Here is a 16386-nt window from a genome sequence, read left to right as displayed (position 1 = left end):
CGGTTGCATCACCGCCTAGTATGGCAACTGCTTGGCATCTGACCGTAAGGCTCTAAAGAGGGTAGTGCAACTGGCCCAGTACATCACTGGGGCCAAGCTTTCTGCCATCCAGGTCCTATATAATAGCCGGTGTCAGAGGAAAGCCCATAAAATTGTCAGAGACGCCAGTCACCCCATTTATAGACTGTTTTCTCTGCTACCGCATGGCAAGCGGGACCGGAGCGCCAAGTCTCCTCAACAGCTTCTACACCCAAGCCATAAGACTGCTGAACAATTAGTAAAATCGCCACCGGACAATTTACATTGACCCTCGCCCTCCCTTTTGTACACTGTTGCTACTCGCTGTTTATTATCTATCCATTGTCACTTCACTCCAATCTACATGTTCAAATGACTTCAAATAACCTGTACCCCTGCACACTGAATCGGTACCGGTGCCCCCTGTATATAACCTCATTATTCTTATTCTTATTGTGTTACTTTTTTATTATTACTTTTTATTTTAGTCTACTTGGTAAATATTTTCTTAACTCTTCTTGAACAGCACTGTCGGTTAAGGGCTTGTAAAGTAAGCATTTCTCGGTAAAGTCTACACTTGTGACAAATGAAGTTTGATTTGATTTCCGCCTCTCTACTCTTCTTTCTTCCCCTCCATCCTTTATTCTCCCTCTTTGTCAGGCTGATTGTGCGAAGCGGAAACAACTCCATGGCTCCGCTGCTCTTTGACTCAGACCTGGACGATGTTCCAGAGCGTGGCATCGTGAGTGAGGGCTTCATACTCTACCTGGAGCTCACAGCCGACTCCTCTTTCATCCCGCTACTGCTAGCTCTGCGCTATGAAGGTGAGACCTTTAAATGCTCCCAGCATCAGTACACAGTTTCTCTTGTCTCTTTCTCACTCTTAATTGTTAGTTGACTGTGCAGTACAGTCACTGCTGCTTGCTTTAGTTTAGGGCTGTCCCCGTCAAAATAAAATCTTGTTTGACCGAGAGTCGTCTTGTTCTTAAGACCAATCGATTGGTCGAAACTTTTAAACATATTTTTCAATATGTGCTTGAATAAAACCAACTACATATGCACTGAGCTTGTCTGATGGTTTAAGCATACTGTTTGATAAATAATTAAGACACACAAATGACTCAAAGGTCAGACTGTGTTCAAAACATGACAGCAAGTGCCTGTGTGACTGGCGCACATTGTCTCGCTCTCATCGCATGCATATAACCAATAGGGCCTGACCTATAGCTTATCATAATCACATCAATACATTTGTTATAACAAACTCCAAACACAGTAAGGTTGACAGCAAAATGGATGAGAAAGACATGAAAAACGCGAAACGGGCAAATGTTTACTGGTTGCTCAGGAGGGAAAGGGGAAGTCAGATCTGTGGAAGACATTTGACTTAGCTGTGGAAACTACTGGAGATCAAGATAAAGGAGGTATAAGAGTAAGCGTTGTATGAGTATTATATGTGCCAAACAGCTGCTGTTAAATTACAATATTATATTTTTTTCTGACCATTTGGAACTGTGTAAACAACACTAAATAAATAACTGTACCAGAGAGTCTGTTCAAACACAAAATAAATCATACAAAGCCTTTATTACAGCAGACAAAAAATTGTTGCATGCATTCTTGAATTGCAGTTTATTTATTGTGTCGGCAAATTATTCGAAGCTCCCTTTGTTATTTCATTATAAAACTAAAATGCTTGATTGCATTTCAAAGCATAAATGTCTCGCATAGTGTGATGGGATGAACAAATTAATGATTGATTCAGTAGCCTTTATATTGAAATGTTGGCCTAAGTAGTTACGGTATTAAGACTAAACAGGACACCCACCCTCTAATGCCTACAGTTCAATGGTTGTTATACCAGATCTACTAATGATAATGACATGACTTATTATTATAATGATGATCATAATAATAATGGTAATAATAACCATAAAAAGGAGATCAAGAAAAAGGAGTGTATAGGAGCAAGAGATGTGTGCATATTATGTGTGACAAACAGATGCTGTTAGATTACAATATGATTTTTCTGCCTGTTTGGAACAATGTAAACAACCCTAAAAAATTAAGTAATGCCAGTCTGTTCTAACGAAAAAACAATTGTAAAGCCTTTATTACAGCATAGCAAAGATTTAAAAACAGCCAAATCTGCTTTATCCGACATTGTGCCATTGCATGAGACTTGGTGCTCACGGAATCAGTAGGCTATTAAACAAGCACCTGGACTACTGTTCAGTTGTGTGGTCAGGTACGACAAAGAGAGACTTGAGAAAATTGCAGTTGGCTCAGAACAGGGCAGCAAGGCTGGCCCTTAAAAGTACACAGAGAGCTAACATGAATGACATGCATGTCAATCGCTCATGGCTCAAAGTGGAAGAGAGAATGACTTCCTCGTTGCTTTTTAAGAGGTGTTGACATGCTGAAGGTACAGAGCTGTCTGTTTAAAATACTAGCACACAGCTCGGACACTCATGCATACATGACAAGACATGCCACCAGCGGTCTCTTCACAGTCCCCAAGTCCAGAACAGACTATGGGAGGCGCACAGTACTACATAGAGCCATGACTACATGGAACTCTATTCCACAGCAAACAGATTTAAAATGCAGGTAAAATACACCTTATGCAACAGTTGGGACTGTGAAGTAACACAAACATAGGCACACACACGATAACATATGCACTATGCCCACACATGTACAGATGGATTTGACATTGTAGATATGTAGTAGTGGAGTATGGGCCTGAGGGCACACACTTATTGTGTTGCGAATTCTGTAATGAATCTATTTAAAATGTTGTACCTGCCTTAATTTTGCCAGACCCCAGGAAGAGTAGCTGCTGCCTTGGCAGTGTCACGCTGTATAATGATTGGAGGCAAGTGCAGGAATGCGTAATAGGTGGGTTTATTTTCTCCACTCAAACAAACGAGCGAGGTGTTAACCTCTAAATAATACATGGGACGAGACCCGTAAAACAAGTGCAAAATGGAAGCCGATATAATAGCACAGGTACTCACACGACCAACGAACACGGTAACAACAAAACCGACAAGGACAATGGGGAACAGAGGGCACATACTGTATATTGTCACGTTGTTCGTAATATTGGTCGGACCAAGGCGCAGCGTACGTAGAGTTCCACATATTTTAATGAATAAAGTGAAACTAAAGCAAATACTAAAGAATAAACTAAACGTGACGACAATTCAGTGCTTACAGGCAACTAAACATAAACAAGATCCCATAAAGCACAAAAGGGGAAATGGCTGCCTCAATATGATCCCCAATCAGAGACAACGATAAACAGCTGCCTCTGATTTGGAATCATACCAGGCCAACATAGATATATAATTACCTAGATGACCCACCCTAGTCACACCCCAACCTAACCAACATAGAGAATAACAGGCTATCTATGGTCAGGGCGTGACATATATATATATACACATACTAATCAGGGGGAATGAGAACCAGGTGTAGATAATGAGACAAGACAGTCCGGGGTTGGTGGTAATGAATCCAGTTCAGTGACGTAGACCTCCGGAGCTGGTGAACGGAATGAGCAGCATCACCGGGAGGATTTGTGACAGGAGCAGATAATGGGGATCCATAATAATTACAAATACAAACCCTTGGACTAGTATTACTAGAGAACGTTGGTTATGTAATTGTTAACCCAGAATGTCCGTTATTCCAGAGGACGATTCGGACAGGAATAGTTTTCGTCCAAACTTCCCCCTGTAGTTCTTTCTTTTTTCAAGTAAATTGACAGTTATGACAGAAGCCAGGAGGGGTTTTTTTGTAGGCGTGAAGGTATTTCAACAAGTCCAGGCAATAACAGGGTTACACTGATAACTCGAAGCTTGGTTCCCATTTTTCTAAACCATACAAATCCATCTTTGGTATAGTATCGCCATAATATTTGAGTTGAGAAAGTGTGATCATAATCACAGAATATTTTAGCGATCCGCAGTAGACGTCCTAAATGCCCCCCGGCCTTCAGATGTGAGATAAATAGTGCACTTGTTCTTGAGATACGTTTTAAGGCTATGAAATGCGAAAGTGAACTTATCATTTCCAAACATTTAGGTCAGTTGTATGCTCCTTTACGATCTATTAACAGCAAAGGGTTAAATTAAATAGGCATAATATTTTTCACAGACGCATTTGGCAATATTCAATCCATATGCACAAAACATGTGAACAAATGCATTCATTGAAAGTTGATGCATGTAGGCCCTTCACACATTGCATTCGGAAACTATTCAGACTCCTTTTCTTTTTCCTTATTTTAAAATGGATACAATATTTTTTTCCTCATCACTCTACACACAATACCCCAAAGGACAAAGCGAAAACAGGTTTTTATAAATTTTTTCTGATTTATATTTTTTAAAACTAAATACCTTATTTACATAATATAACCACAAATACAATTTCAGTATCACATGTCTTAGAGTGATGGACTGTGCCATTGCCGTGGCCTCCGCAGTGGATTAGTCCAATGATACAGGCGGGAATCAAACAGGTGTCTTGTGCACCATAAAAAAAGAAATCTTGGTCGACCAACAGTCGATAGACCAAACAATCGACCAGTCGACTAAATGGGGTCAGCCCTACTTTAGTTCATTTTATATTATGCTTTATCCTACTCCTCTCTCTTTCTCTCCTCATATTCACATGTGCACACTATTTTATCTCTCTCTCTCGTTCTCTCTCGCTTTCTCTCAGCCTTTGACGGGGAACACTGTTATGAGCCGTACTTGCCCCATGGGAATTTCAGCAGCAGTGACATTACCTTTCCGTTGGGCACCACAGTCACCTTCTCCTGCTCCCCAGGCTTTGTCATGGAGCAGGGCTCCGGGGTCATTGAGTGTGTGGACCCAAGCGATCCACACTGGAATGAGAGTGAGCCTGTGTGTAAAGGTAATACTATTGAATACTACCATTTCATTATGATAATGTGTTTGTAAAGCCCCTTTCATTCACTAAACAAAAAAAATATAATAATACAGTTAATGTTACAGTAACTTTTTCACCCCCCCTTCCCTATCTTGCTTTCTATCTTCCGCCCCTAACTCCCACTCTCTCTCTCAGCTTTGTGTGGGGGAGAGTTGACCGATCCCTCCAGCACTGTTCTGTCCCCTGATTGGCCACAGAGCTACTCCAAGGGGCAGGACTGTGTGTGGCAGATCCATGGTAATGAGGAGAAGCGCATCGAACTGGACATCCAGATGTGAGTTTGGCCTCTCCAACACCCAAAAGGCATTATTTTGGTCTTTGAAGCTGTGGTTGGAGCATTTGGGAGAGGGAATTGTTCTCCTTGAATTTTCCCATGCCTCTTTTGCCTCTGAAACCTCACTGCATGACATGGGCGCTCCCTTTGCATAGTTGTTTTTTTACCACTACACCGGAGGTATATGATGGAGATAGAACTCAAAATAAGTATGTTTGTGCATGTTTTGAAAGGAATATACTTAAAGCATAAAACAAAGGTTGAACAATGTGAACCTTGCATTTCGTCGCTTCACTGATGACTGCTTCCGTGGCTGGTGTAGCGAGTCTCATTGATTATAATGGGTGCGTTTCAACTGTGACTGACACATACATTTAAAAAATGATGTGATGCTTCCAGTGAAGTTTTTATTGTAAGGATTAGAAATTACAATGATTGTGAGAATATATATTTTATGATTCCATTTGAAGTGACATTGTGAAAGTTGTTTTCCTCTCTTCATGTATTTTGTCTCCCTCAAAGTTTGAATATCCGCCACAATGACGTTCTCACCATATTCGATGGTCACGACCTCATGTCCCATGTGATTGGCCAGTACCTGGGGTCACGAGAGCGTTTCCAGGTCGTGTCAGGTGGTTCTGAGGTCACTATTCAGTTCCAGAGTGACCCTGACGATTCCTCCTTTATTCTAAGCCAGGGGTTCCTTATTCACTACCATGGTACGTACACATACAGGACTTTTACATACAGGACATTACATTCACATAAAGGACATGATATGCAGAACATTGATTGCCCATACATAACATCACAAAAATACAATATTTACATTTTCCTGGCGTGTATTCAGTGAGGCAATATGTTAATAACTTTGTAGACATAATATTAACAGACAAGACGATTTACGTATTCTACCTCAATTGTGTGTTCTACACGATTATTTTTCAATCTGAATGTTATGAACACGCACTTGGTTTATCCTACATCTAATGACATCAACTTCTTTCACATCCAGAGGTAGAGCCTAATGACACCTGCCCTGCCCTCCCTCAAATCGAATTTGGCTGGATTAGCTCCTCCCATACCTCTCCTGTGAGGGGAAGTGTGTTGACCTATCAGTGCCAGCCGGGGTATGACATCAGTGGCTCTGACATCATCACTTGCCAATGGGATCTTTCCTGGAGCAACAGCCCACCCAGCTGCATCAAAGGTGAGCTAAAGTGCGTTCCTGCTCGACGACATTGTTGACTCAAAAGAAAGAGAAAATGTAGGCTACATAGAAGTAAAGACACTCAAATTAAAAATCATTAAACAAAATCATGAGAATATTATATATTATTCCAGTGTTCGAACTTGTAAGCAAGGCTATATGGGATTACTCTTAATGCAACTCTGAGCAGCCAATGGCAATGTCTGCGTTAGGCATACGGCCAGGAGACGTTTGTAGATTTGACAGCTCTAACACAGTTCCACCTCCGACGCCGCCCAAACAACCACTATGCAGATGTTGGCTAAATTGAATAGAGCCGTAGGTCCTTTCAGACACTGAAAGTGAAGATTGCAGAAATAGGTTGCTGGTAAACATTCTGATCATGTTTCCAATTAAAAGTCCCAATATGACATATCACTTTACATTTGTATTTTGGGAGAAATTTACATTTATCAGAATTTGACATGTCATGTTGGAAAAGTGATGTCAAGAGAATAACACACGAGTGAATACACAGCAGGAGTGAGCCACTGTCCACATAAGACGGTAAAGACCCATATCATACCGAGTAAAACCAACTTATCATCTGACCATATCCTGTGATTTCTTTATTCTGTATCAACAAAAAATGTATCACTTATACGGTGTGTAGGCTTTTAGCATAGTCCTGCTAACCACTAGCAGCCTTGAAACACATCACTTCTTAGCAGTTCAGCACATCTGCATTTCTTGTGCTATTGCACAAAATCAAGAGACTTTTACCATCATAGTAGACATTGAACATCGATAGCAAAAAAACTCTGTTGTTGGGCAATAGTACAGTTGCACAGCTTGCAGAGTGCTGCATAAATGTATGGCACATTAGAGTGCATGAAGTCATATTATTTTACTGTCAGCCATTGTTGTCATTAATGCTAGTTTGACCACCAGAGGGCATCTTTGAGAAGCAAAGTTATTGAAATGACATGGAGCTCTAGGCCTAAATCCTGTTTACTGTAGCTGTTTTAGCTTAATTTATTTATTGGCATAATGGCCTACTTCAATATACAGTATATCAATCATTCAATCATTCATTCATTTGTGCATGTCATCACACAGCATGCAAGTCATCCAAGTCTTAAAATACAGTCAAGCATTTTAGTTATAAAACCAAATAATTAAACAAAAAATGAACAGCATTTGACTGTTTTTAATTTTGTATTTTTTTTTATTTCACCTTTATTTAACCAGGTAGGCTAGTTGAGAACAGGTTCTCATTTACAACTGCGACCTGGCCAAGATAAAGCATAGCAGTGTGAACAGAAAACAACACAGAGTTACACATGGAGTAAACAATAAACAAACCAATAACACAGTAGGAAAAAAAAGAAAAAAAAATAGTCTATATACATTGTGTGCAAACGGCGTGAGGAGGTAGGCGAATAATTACAATTTAGCAGATTAACACTGAAGTGATAAATGATCAGATGGTCATGTACAAGTAGAGATATTGGTGTGCAAAACAGCAGAAAAGTAAATAAATAAAAACAGTATGGGGATGAGGTAGGTAAATTGGGTGGGCTATTTACCGATGGACTATGTAAAGCTGCAGCGATCGGTTAGCTGCTCAGATAGCAGATGTTTAAAGTTAGTGAGGGAGATAAAAGTCTCCAACTTCAACGATCGGTGCTAAAGTACAGTGCCTTGCGAAAGTATTCGGCCCCCTTGAACTTTGCAACCTTTTGCCACATTTCAGGCTTCAAACATAAAGATATAAAACTGTATTTTTTTGTGAAGAATCAACAACAAGTGGGACACAATCATGAAGTGGAACGACATTTATTGGATATTTCAAACTTTTTTACCAAATCAAAAACCGAAAAATTGGGCATGCAAAATTATTATTATAAACGCGATCACGACACGCAGGTTAAAATATAAAAACAAACTCTGAACCAATGACATTAATTTGGGGACAGGTCAAAAACAATTAAACATGTATGGCAATTTAGCTAGTTAGCTTGCACTTTGCAAGCTAACGTTAATTAGCTCGCCGAATCGTTTCTAGTCATCGCTCCTCCTTCCAGGCTTTTTCATTTTTTAACTTATATGGTGATTGGCATCTAACTTACACGTTTACCACGACCGGCAAAACATTTTGTCTTTCAATCGCTCACGTGGGTATAACCAATGAGGAGATGGCACATGGGTACCTGCTTCTATAAACCAATGAGGAGATGGGAGAGGCAGGACTTTCAGCGTGATCTGCGTCAGAAATAGGAATGACTTATATTTTAGCCCTTGGCAACGCAGACCCTCATTGGTGCACGCGAGCAGTGTGGGTGCAGTAATTGAATAACATGGATTTCTAAATTTATTTTGCGGCGCTCACGCACGCGACGTGTCCGGTCTGGTCAGCATGTTAAGGGATTGAATTCACGAATGCATTTGACTTTTTTAAATAGTGTCTGTACTTGTCACACCCTGATCTGTTGCAATTGTCTTTGTGCTTGTCTCTACCCCCCTCCAGGTGTCACCCATCTTCCCCATTATCCCTAGTGCATTTATACCTGTGTCCTTTGTTTGCCTGTTGCCAGTTCATTTTGTTCGTCAAGCCTACCAGCGGTTTTCCCCTTGCTCCTGTGTGTTTCTAGTTCCTGTTTTCTAGTTTTCCCGGTTTTGACCATTCTGCAAGCCCTGACCCTGAGCCTGCCTGCCGTTCTGTACCTTTTGGCCTCTTATCTGGATTTCTGGATTACTGACCTTTGCCTGCCCTTGATCTGTCATTTTGTGTGCCTCCTGTTCTAGTAATAAACTTTTGTTACTTCGACACTGTCTGCATCTGGGACTTCCCTAAATCATGATAATACGAACTGGCCATGACTGACCCAGCAGACTCAGACCCGCTCCCCAATGCTGTCTCCCTGCAAGAAGCCACTATTGGAAGACACGAAGAGTTACTTCAATGTCTTATGGAGGGACTCCATACCCTGGCAGAACGCCATGATCAGGCGTACGATACATTGCTGGAGCAATTCCGTCACACCCGTAATCTCCCAGCCTACGCCAGTGTGCCGAGAACCCCACTTACCTCCACCAGAGCGCCACGCTGGTGATTCCGGAACCTGCCAGACTTTTTTCTCCCAGTGCTCCCTCATTTTCGAGCTGCAGCCTTCTTTCTGCAGCCTTCTTCCTCAGACATTCACACCTCCATTACTTTACGAAAATATTGTACATTTGTGCCACCGTTTAGACTACAAATAGATCCTTGTTCTAACTCCCCCTTGTGATAGGCCCAAAAATGCTATTTTACAGGAAACAAATTGACAAGATAATGTCAGCATGCTTATAGGGAAGGACACTCAACAAGCACAGCACTTACACAAATGACTGATGATTGGTTGAGAGAAATTGATGATAAAATGAACGTGAGGGCTGTCCTGTTAAATCAAATTTTATTTGTCACATACACATGGTTAGCAGATGTTAATGCAAGTGTAGCGAAATGCTTGTGCTTCTAGTTCCGACAATGCAGTAATAACCAACGAGTAATCTAACTAACAATTCCAAAACTACTACCTTATACACACAAGTGTAAAGGGATAAAGAATATGTACATAAAGATATATGAATGAGTGATGGTACAGAGCGGCATAGGCAAGATGCAGTAGATGGTATCGAGTACAGTATATACATATGAGATGAGTAATGTAGGGTATGTAAACAAAGTGGCATAGTTTAAAGTGGCTAGTGATACATGTATTAGATAAAGATGCAGTAGATGATAGAGTACAGTATATACGTATACATATGAGATGAATAATGTAGAGTATGTAAACATTATATTAAGTAGCATTGTTTAAAGTGGCTAGTGATATATTTTACATAAATTCCCATCAATTCCCATTATTAAAGTGGCTGGAGTTGAGTCAGTGTGTTGGCAGCAGCCACTCAATGTTAGTGGTGGCTATTTAACAGTCTGATGGCCTTGAGATAGAAGCTGTTTTTCAGTCTCTCGGTCCCTGCTTTGATGCACCTGTACTGACCTCGCCTTCTGGATGATAGCGGGGTGAACAGGCAGTGGCTCGGGTGGTTATTGTCCTTGATGATCTTTATGGCCTTCCTGTGACATCGGGTGGTGTAGGTGTCCTGGAGGGCAGGTAGTTTGCCCCCGGTGATGCGTTGTGCAGACCTCACTACCCTCTGGAGAGCCTTACGGTTGTGGGCGGAGCAGTTGCCGTACCAGGCGGTGATACAGCCCGACAGGATGCTCTCGAATGTGCATCTGTAGAAGTTTGTGAGTGCTTTTGGTGACAAGCCAAATTTCTTCAGCCCCCTGAGGTTGAAGAGGCGCTGCTGCACCTTCTTCACAATGCTGTCTGTGTGGGTAGACCAATTCAGTTTGTCTGTGATGTGTACGCCGAGGAACTTAAAACTTACTACCCTCTCCACTACTGTTCCATCGATGTGGATAGGGGGGTGTTCCCTCTGCTGTTTCCTGAAGTCCACAATCATCTCCTTAGTTTTGTTGACGTTGAGTGTGAGGTTATTTGCCTGACACCAGGGCCCTCACTTCCTGCCTGTATGCCGTCTCGTCGTTGTTGGTCATCAAGCCTACCACTGTAGTGTCGTCTGCAAACTTGACGATTGAGTTGGAGGCGTGCATGGCCACGAAGTCGTGGGTGAACAGGGAGTACAGGAGAGGGCTCATGAGTAAGGTTGGGTTTTTTGCAGATCCAAGGTTACGACTGTTCAGAATGACGATATGATAAGAGGTAATGATTAATAAGATTACTGTTTATTGATCTAATAGATATATATCTTATAGAGTTTAATTCTGGAAATGGTAACTCTTTAAACAACCTCTTCTGTGGTGCCCCAAATTCCTAATGAGTTAGTTGTTACATGATTCATTTAATCGAGTAACAATTAAACTGTTACGGTTTTCTTGCGGTGAAGGAGAGGAGGACCAAAATGCAGCGTGGTTAATTTGATACATCTTTAATGAAGATGATACACGAACAATACAAAAACGTACCGTGAAAACCTAAACAGCCTTATCTTTTTTTTATAAAAAATAATGTATTATCTTCAATACCATTCATTCTTTACAACTCATAATTTACATACATACTCAAATAATGGTATTTTAATTTAACTAATTAAACTAAACATAAACCCCAAACAAAACCTCAGGGGAGCATCTTCCCTCCCCGTCACCCTACAAAATACCTTTCCCTATCTATCCCCTTACAAATCTAAATGACACCCAGCCCTAAACCCCCTTCCACCTCTCCCGAGCAGCATGCTGCCCCCACTTCCTCTCCTCCCTCTTCATCCTCCCCCTCAAATCTCCTTCCACCCTCCTCACTATCCCTTCCACCCCCCAATCTCCCTGTCTTCACCATGTTCTGCCTTGCTTCCCACAGCCCCCGTTTAAAGAGACTCATGAGAAGCCAGAGCAGAAACCTGTCCCTATCCGTCCCTCTCGCTCTCCCTACACCTCTCTCTAACCTGGCCCACGTCAATACAAAATCCCCCTTTACCAAACCTAACAACACCCGTGCCCTAGCCCATACTACTCCGGCAAAGGCACAGTCCCAAAAGACATGGCGCACAGTCTCCTCCCTGCCACAAGAGGATCTTGGACAGGTGGGGGATTGCACCAAACTATACCGGTACATGATGGAACGTACCGGCAAGCAGTTATGGAGGCTCAACCAATTCAGGTCCTTAAGCCTGTTGTCCAGACCCCGCGCCTGCACTCCCTCCCAGACCACTTCCGAGATGCCCACTACAGGCGCCGGACTCCCTGGTAACCGGACGGGTGTATCACTGGCTGAGCAAGCTCTGTTAACAAGAAAGAAACAAAAATTGTGTCCAGCTTGAGGGGGAAATGTGGTACCCCCCTACCTCCCTCCCCGATGGGACAGATCATGCGTGCCCTGGTGACCCACTCGCACCTGCCACTCCACATAAACTGAAACACAAGCCTCACTAGAGGCCTCCTCAGGCAAGCCGGCAATGGGTAGATGTATGCCAAATACAAAGGAGACGGCAACACATCCACCTTTAGGACCAGGACTTTGCCCATAAAAGACAAATACCTAGCCTTCCACATTGCTAGCTTCCTCTGTACCACTGCGATACGCATGTTCCAGTTTAGCGTCGCTGAGCCGGAGGTCTCAAAATGGACCCCAAGAATCCTCAGGGCCCCCTCACAGAGAGATAACCCCCCAGGCACATCCGTTCTACCGTGCCAGCTTCCGAAAAACTTGACGGAAGACTTTGCATGGTTCAGAACTGCTCCCGGCGCTCGGGTGAAATCCCCAAAGATGGCAAGGGACCTTGTCAGGCACGAGTCCTTGCACAGCAGCAAGGAAGTGCCGTCCGTGTACTGCGTCATCTTAACACGCAGCCCACCACTTCCAGGGATCAGCAAGCCTTCCACCCCTGTGTCTGCCCTAATGGCAGCCCCCAGAGGCTCCATGTACAGAACGAAGAGGAGAGCCAAGAGTGGGCACCCCTGCCTGACCCCAGACGAGAGGTCAAAAATGTCACCCAAGTGACTATTTACACTAACTCGGCACCCCGCTCCGACATATAATGTACGAATCCATCCTATAAACTTCTCCCCAAATCCTAATCGACCTAACACTCTGAATAAAAAGGATCTATTCACGCGATCAAAGGCTTTCGCCTGATCTAGCGCTGCTACCATTAAAGGCAGTCCTCTATCTTCAACCCAAGCGATGGAGTCCCTGATTAACTGTAGGTTCCATCTAATAGAGCGGCCCTCTACCCCGCACGTCTGATCCTCATGGTCGACGTAGGGAAGGGTTGTGCGCAACCGGTCTGCTAAAACCTTTGCAAGTAGCTTGTAATCTACACACAGCATGGTCAACGGCCGCCAGTTGCCAAGGTCTGTTACTTCCCCCTTCTTATATAAAAGTGACAGCACACCAACAGCCATTGATCCCCCCGGGACCCCCGTCTCAAGGATGGCCTTCAAGACTTCGAGGACCACTGGTCCAAGTATACCCCAAAACTTGAGATAAAACTCAGCCGGCAGCCCATCCATCCCAGGCACCTTCCCTTTTCCCATCCTCCTAAGAGCGCTCTCAACCTCTTCTAGTGAGATCTGGGCCTCCATCACTTCTCTAATGTCCTCCGGCAACCGCCTGGACAAGTGTTCTAAAAACACATTTCCCTGCTCTACATCTATTTCCCTTTCCTTAAATAAACCTTGGAAATGATCAGTTGTCACCCTGACCATATCCTCTGGTTCTCTAACTATACTACCATTTTCTTCCCTAACACCATGCATTACCTTCCTACTCTGTCTGGCCCTATAACCAACTTAAAGAACATAGCAGAACAAGTCTCATTATGTTCTAGAAAGCCACTATGCGCACGCTCCAGGAAAGCTCGAGCCTTCCGCTCCTGCAACTCCCTGAGCTGCGCCTTTAGGGTTGCGGATCTCTCCCAGTCAAACGACCTGCCGAGGTTGCCTGCCTCGTATTCGAGTTCAATTAACCTTTGGATACGATCCACCTCCCTCCTCTCCTCCCTTTTTTCCCTCTTGCAATACCCTATTATAAAAGCCCTAATCCTCACCTTAACTAATTCCCACCACTCTAACACCCCCTCGCACATGGACCGGAGGCCTTCAAGCCTCCAAAAGAAACCATTAAAACCCGTCAACAAAAGCCTGCTCCTCCAGCACATCCCGATCTAACTTCCAGTACCCCCTACCAAAGAGGCAGACTGGCGACCCCACCTGCAGGAGCACCTCGTCGTGATCCGAAAAGAAAACAGGCAACAGCCGCCCAGACAACTTACCCAAAGACCTGGGTACAAAAATATAGTCGAGCCTCCGCTCAACCCCCCTGGAGTTGCGCCATGTAGGACCGGCCATTTTCGGAGTAGTGTGCAGACCACCATCTACCAGACCATGGCAAGCCATTAGCCCGGCAATGGCGCCTGCACTGCTAACCCCCCCTATTCCTAAATCTGTATTAACATTTACATTTACATTTAAGTCATTTAGCAGACGCTCTTATCCAGAGCGACTTACAAATTGGTGCATTCACCTTATGACATCCAGTGGAACAGTCACTTTACAATAGTGCATCTAAATCTTAAAAGGGGGGGGGGTGAGAAGGATTACTTTATCCTATCCTAGGTATTCCTTAAAGAGGTGGGGTTTCAGGTGTCTCCGGAAGGTGGTGATTGACTCCGCTGTCCTGGCGTCGTGAGGGAGTTTGTTCCACCATTGGGGGGCCAGAGCAGCGAACAGTTTTGACTGGGCTGAGCGGGAACTGCACTTCCTCAGTGGTAGGGAGGCGAGCAGGCCAGAGGTGGATGAACGCAGTGCCCTTGTTTGGGTGTAGGGCCTGATCAGAGCCTGGAGGTACTGAGGTGCCGTTCCCCTCACAGCTCCGTAGGCAAGCACCATGGTCTTGTAGCGGATGCGAGCTTCAACTGGAAGCCAGTGGAGAGAGCGGAGGAGCGGGGTGACGTGAGAGAACTTGGGAAGGTTGAACACCAGACGGGCTGCGGCGTTCTGGATGAGTTGTAGGGGTTTAATGGCACAGGCAGGGAGCCCAGCCAACAGCGAGTTGCAGTAATCCAGACGGGAGATGACAAGTGCCTGGATTAGGACCTGCGCCGCTTCCTGTGTGAGGCAGGGTCGTACTCTGCGGATGTTGTAGAGCATGAACCTACAGGAACGGGCCACCACCTTGATGTTAGTTGAGAACGACAGGGTGTTGTCCAGGATCACGCCAAGGTTCTTAGCGCTCTGGGAGGAGGACACAATGGAGTTGTCAACCGTGATGGCGAGATCATGGAACGGGCAGTCCTTCATAATACGGGCAGTATTAAGATCCCCCCTATCACTAATTTCCTATTTGTGACACACAGGGGCGTCAGACAGTCCACCCTCCCACCCGCCCTCCTGTCTGCCACCACCTGTGGCCCATACACCACCACTAATCTAAATGTACAATCCCTTATTGTGACATCCACCCCTATAACCCTCCCCTGCATTACCACAAAAGAATCCTCCACTTTTACCTCCCAAAATCCCTACCCCCGATGAGTGCACCCCCCCCAATACCCCAAACCGACTCCCCCTTGTCCCACTCCCTCTTAAACCTACTAACATCCCCTCCATCCCTCAGGTGAACCTCCTGTAAAAAACAAAAATCAAACCCCACACCCTCCAAATAACTAAAAACCGCCCTCCTCTTAACAAAATCCCTTAAACCCCTTACATTTAAACTAACAAAAGTAAAATTAGACCCCATGAAAAAATAAAAACATGTAATGGGGGCTGACGTGCATAAAACAACGTCCCCCTGTCAGCCCCTAGGGAGAACATAGCAGGAGGATGGAGGTAGCCACCATGTCCCTTTGGGTCCTCTCTGAGGAGGGCCTGGAAGCCTCTCCTCCCATTCCAAAACCCAAGGGAGTCTTTGAGGTGCCTTGCTGAGGAGACGTTATCCATGTATCTCCCCAGAAAAGCCCTCACCTCTTCGTCCTTAACGTAAGGGTTGTAAATGTTGACAGTTACAACCCTAAAGTTATTCTTCGCCAGGCTTGTTATTTCATAGTGGCTCATCGGCCTCTCACCTCCCACTGATCTTGCCCTTCTCAGGATATCATCGTGTTTCTCCTCTGTATATAGTGCCACGTCGTATGCTCCCTCCAACGAGTTGCCTTGGAAACAAAACACGTCCTTCACCGTCAGCTTAAGAATCCCCATCAATATTATCCTTCCAAAAGTTTCCCGTCCTAAAGGCTCCAACTCCTTTTCCTTCCAAGCAAACCGAATCGTGTTGGCCAGCCCAATCCCAGGGACCGACCGTGTTGATGTATTTTGCACCATCTCCGCAAGGAGAATGGCGCTCGTTCTCTTCTCTTCCAAAACAAGTAA

The 16386-nt window shown here is 44.2% G+C and overlaps 1 protein-coding gene across 2 annotated transcripts in view; it reads left to right on the top strand.

Moving 5' to 3' along the window:
• LOC118358966 (seizure protein 6 homolog) overlaps positions 1-16386 on the top strand; it is a 73321-nt gene that overhangs the window by 50796 nt on the left and 6139 nt on the right. For both annotated transcript variants that reach the window (XM_035737040.2, XM_035737039.2), the window contains exons 9-13: positions 679-842; positions 4753-4947; positions 5119-5257; positions 5780-5976; positions 6273-6467. In XM_035737040.2, the coding sequence (XP_035592933.1) occupies positions 679-842; positions 4753-4947; positions 5119-5257; positions 5780-5976; positions 6273-6467 (890 nt within the window). The remainder of the gene's footprint in view (positions 1-678; positions 843-4752; positions 4948-5118; positions 5258-5779; positions 5977-6272; positions 6468-16386) is intronic.

This window comes from Oncorhynchus keta, chromosome 26, assembly GCF_023373465.1.
Source record: "Oncorhynchus keta strain PuntledgeMale-10-30-2019 chromosome 26, Oket_V2, whole genome shotgun sequence".
In the NCBI taxonomy this organism is placed as follows: domain Eukaryota; kingdom Metazoa; phylum Chordata; class Actinopteri; order Salmoniformes; family Salmonidae; genus Oncorhynchus; species Oncorhynchus keta.
This window is presented reverse-complemented; position numbering and strand designations above follow the sequence as displayed.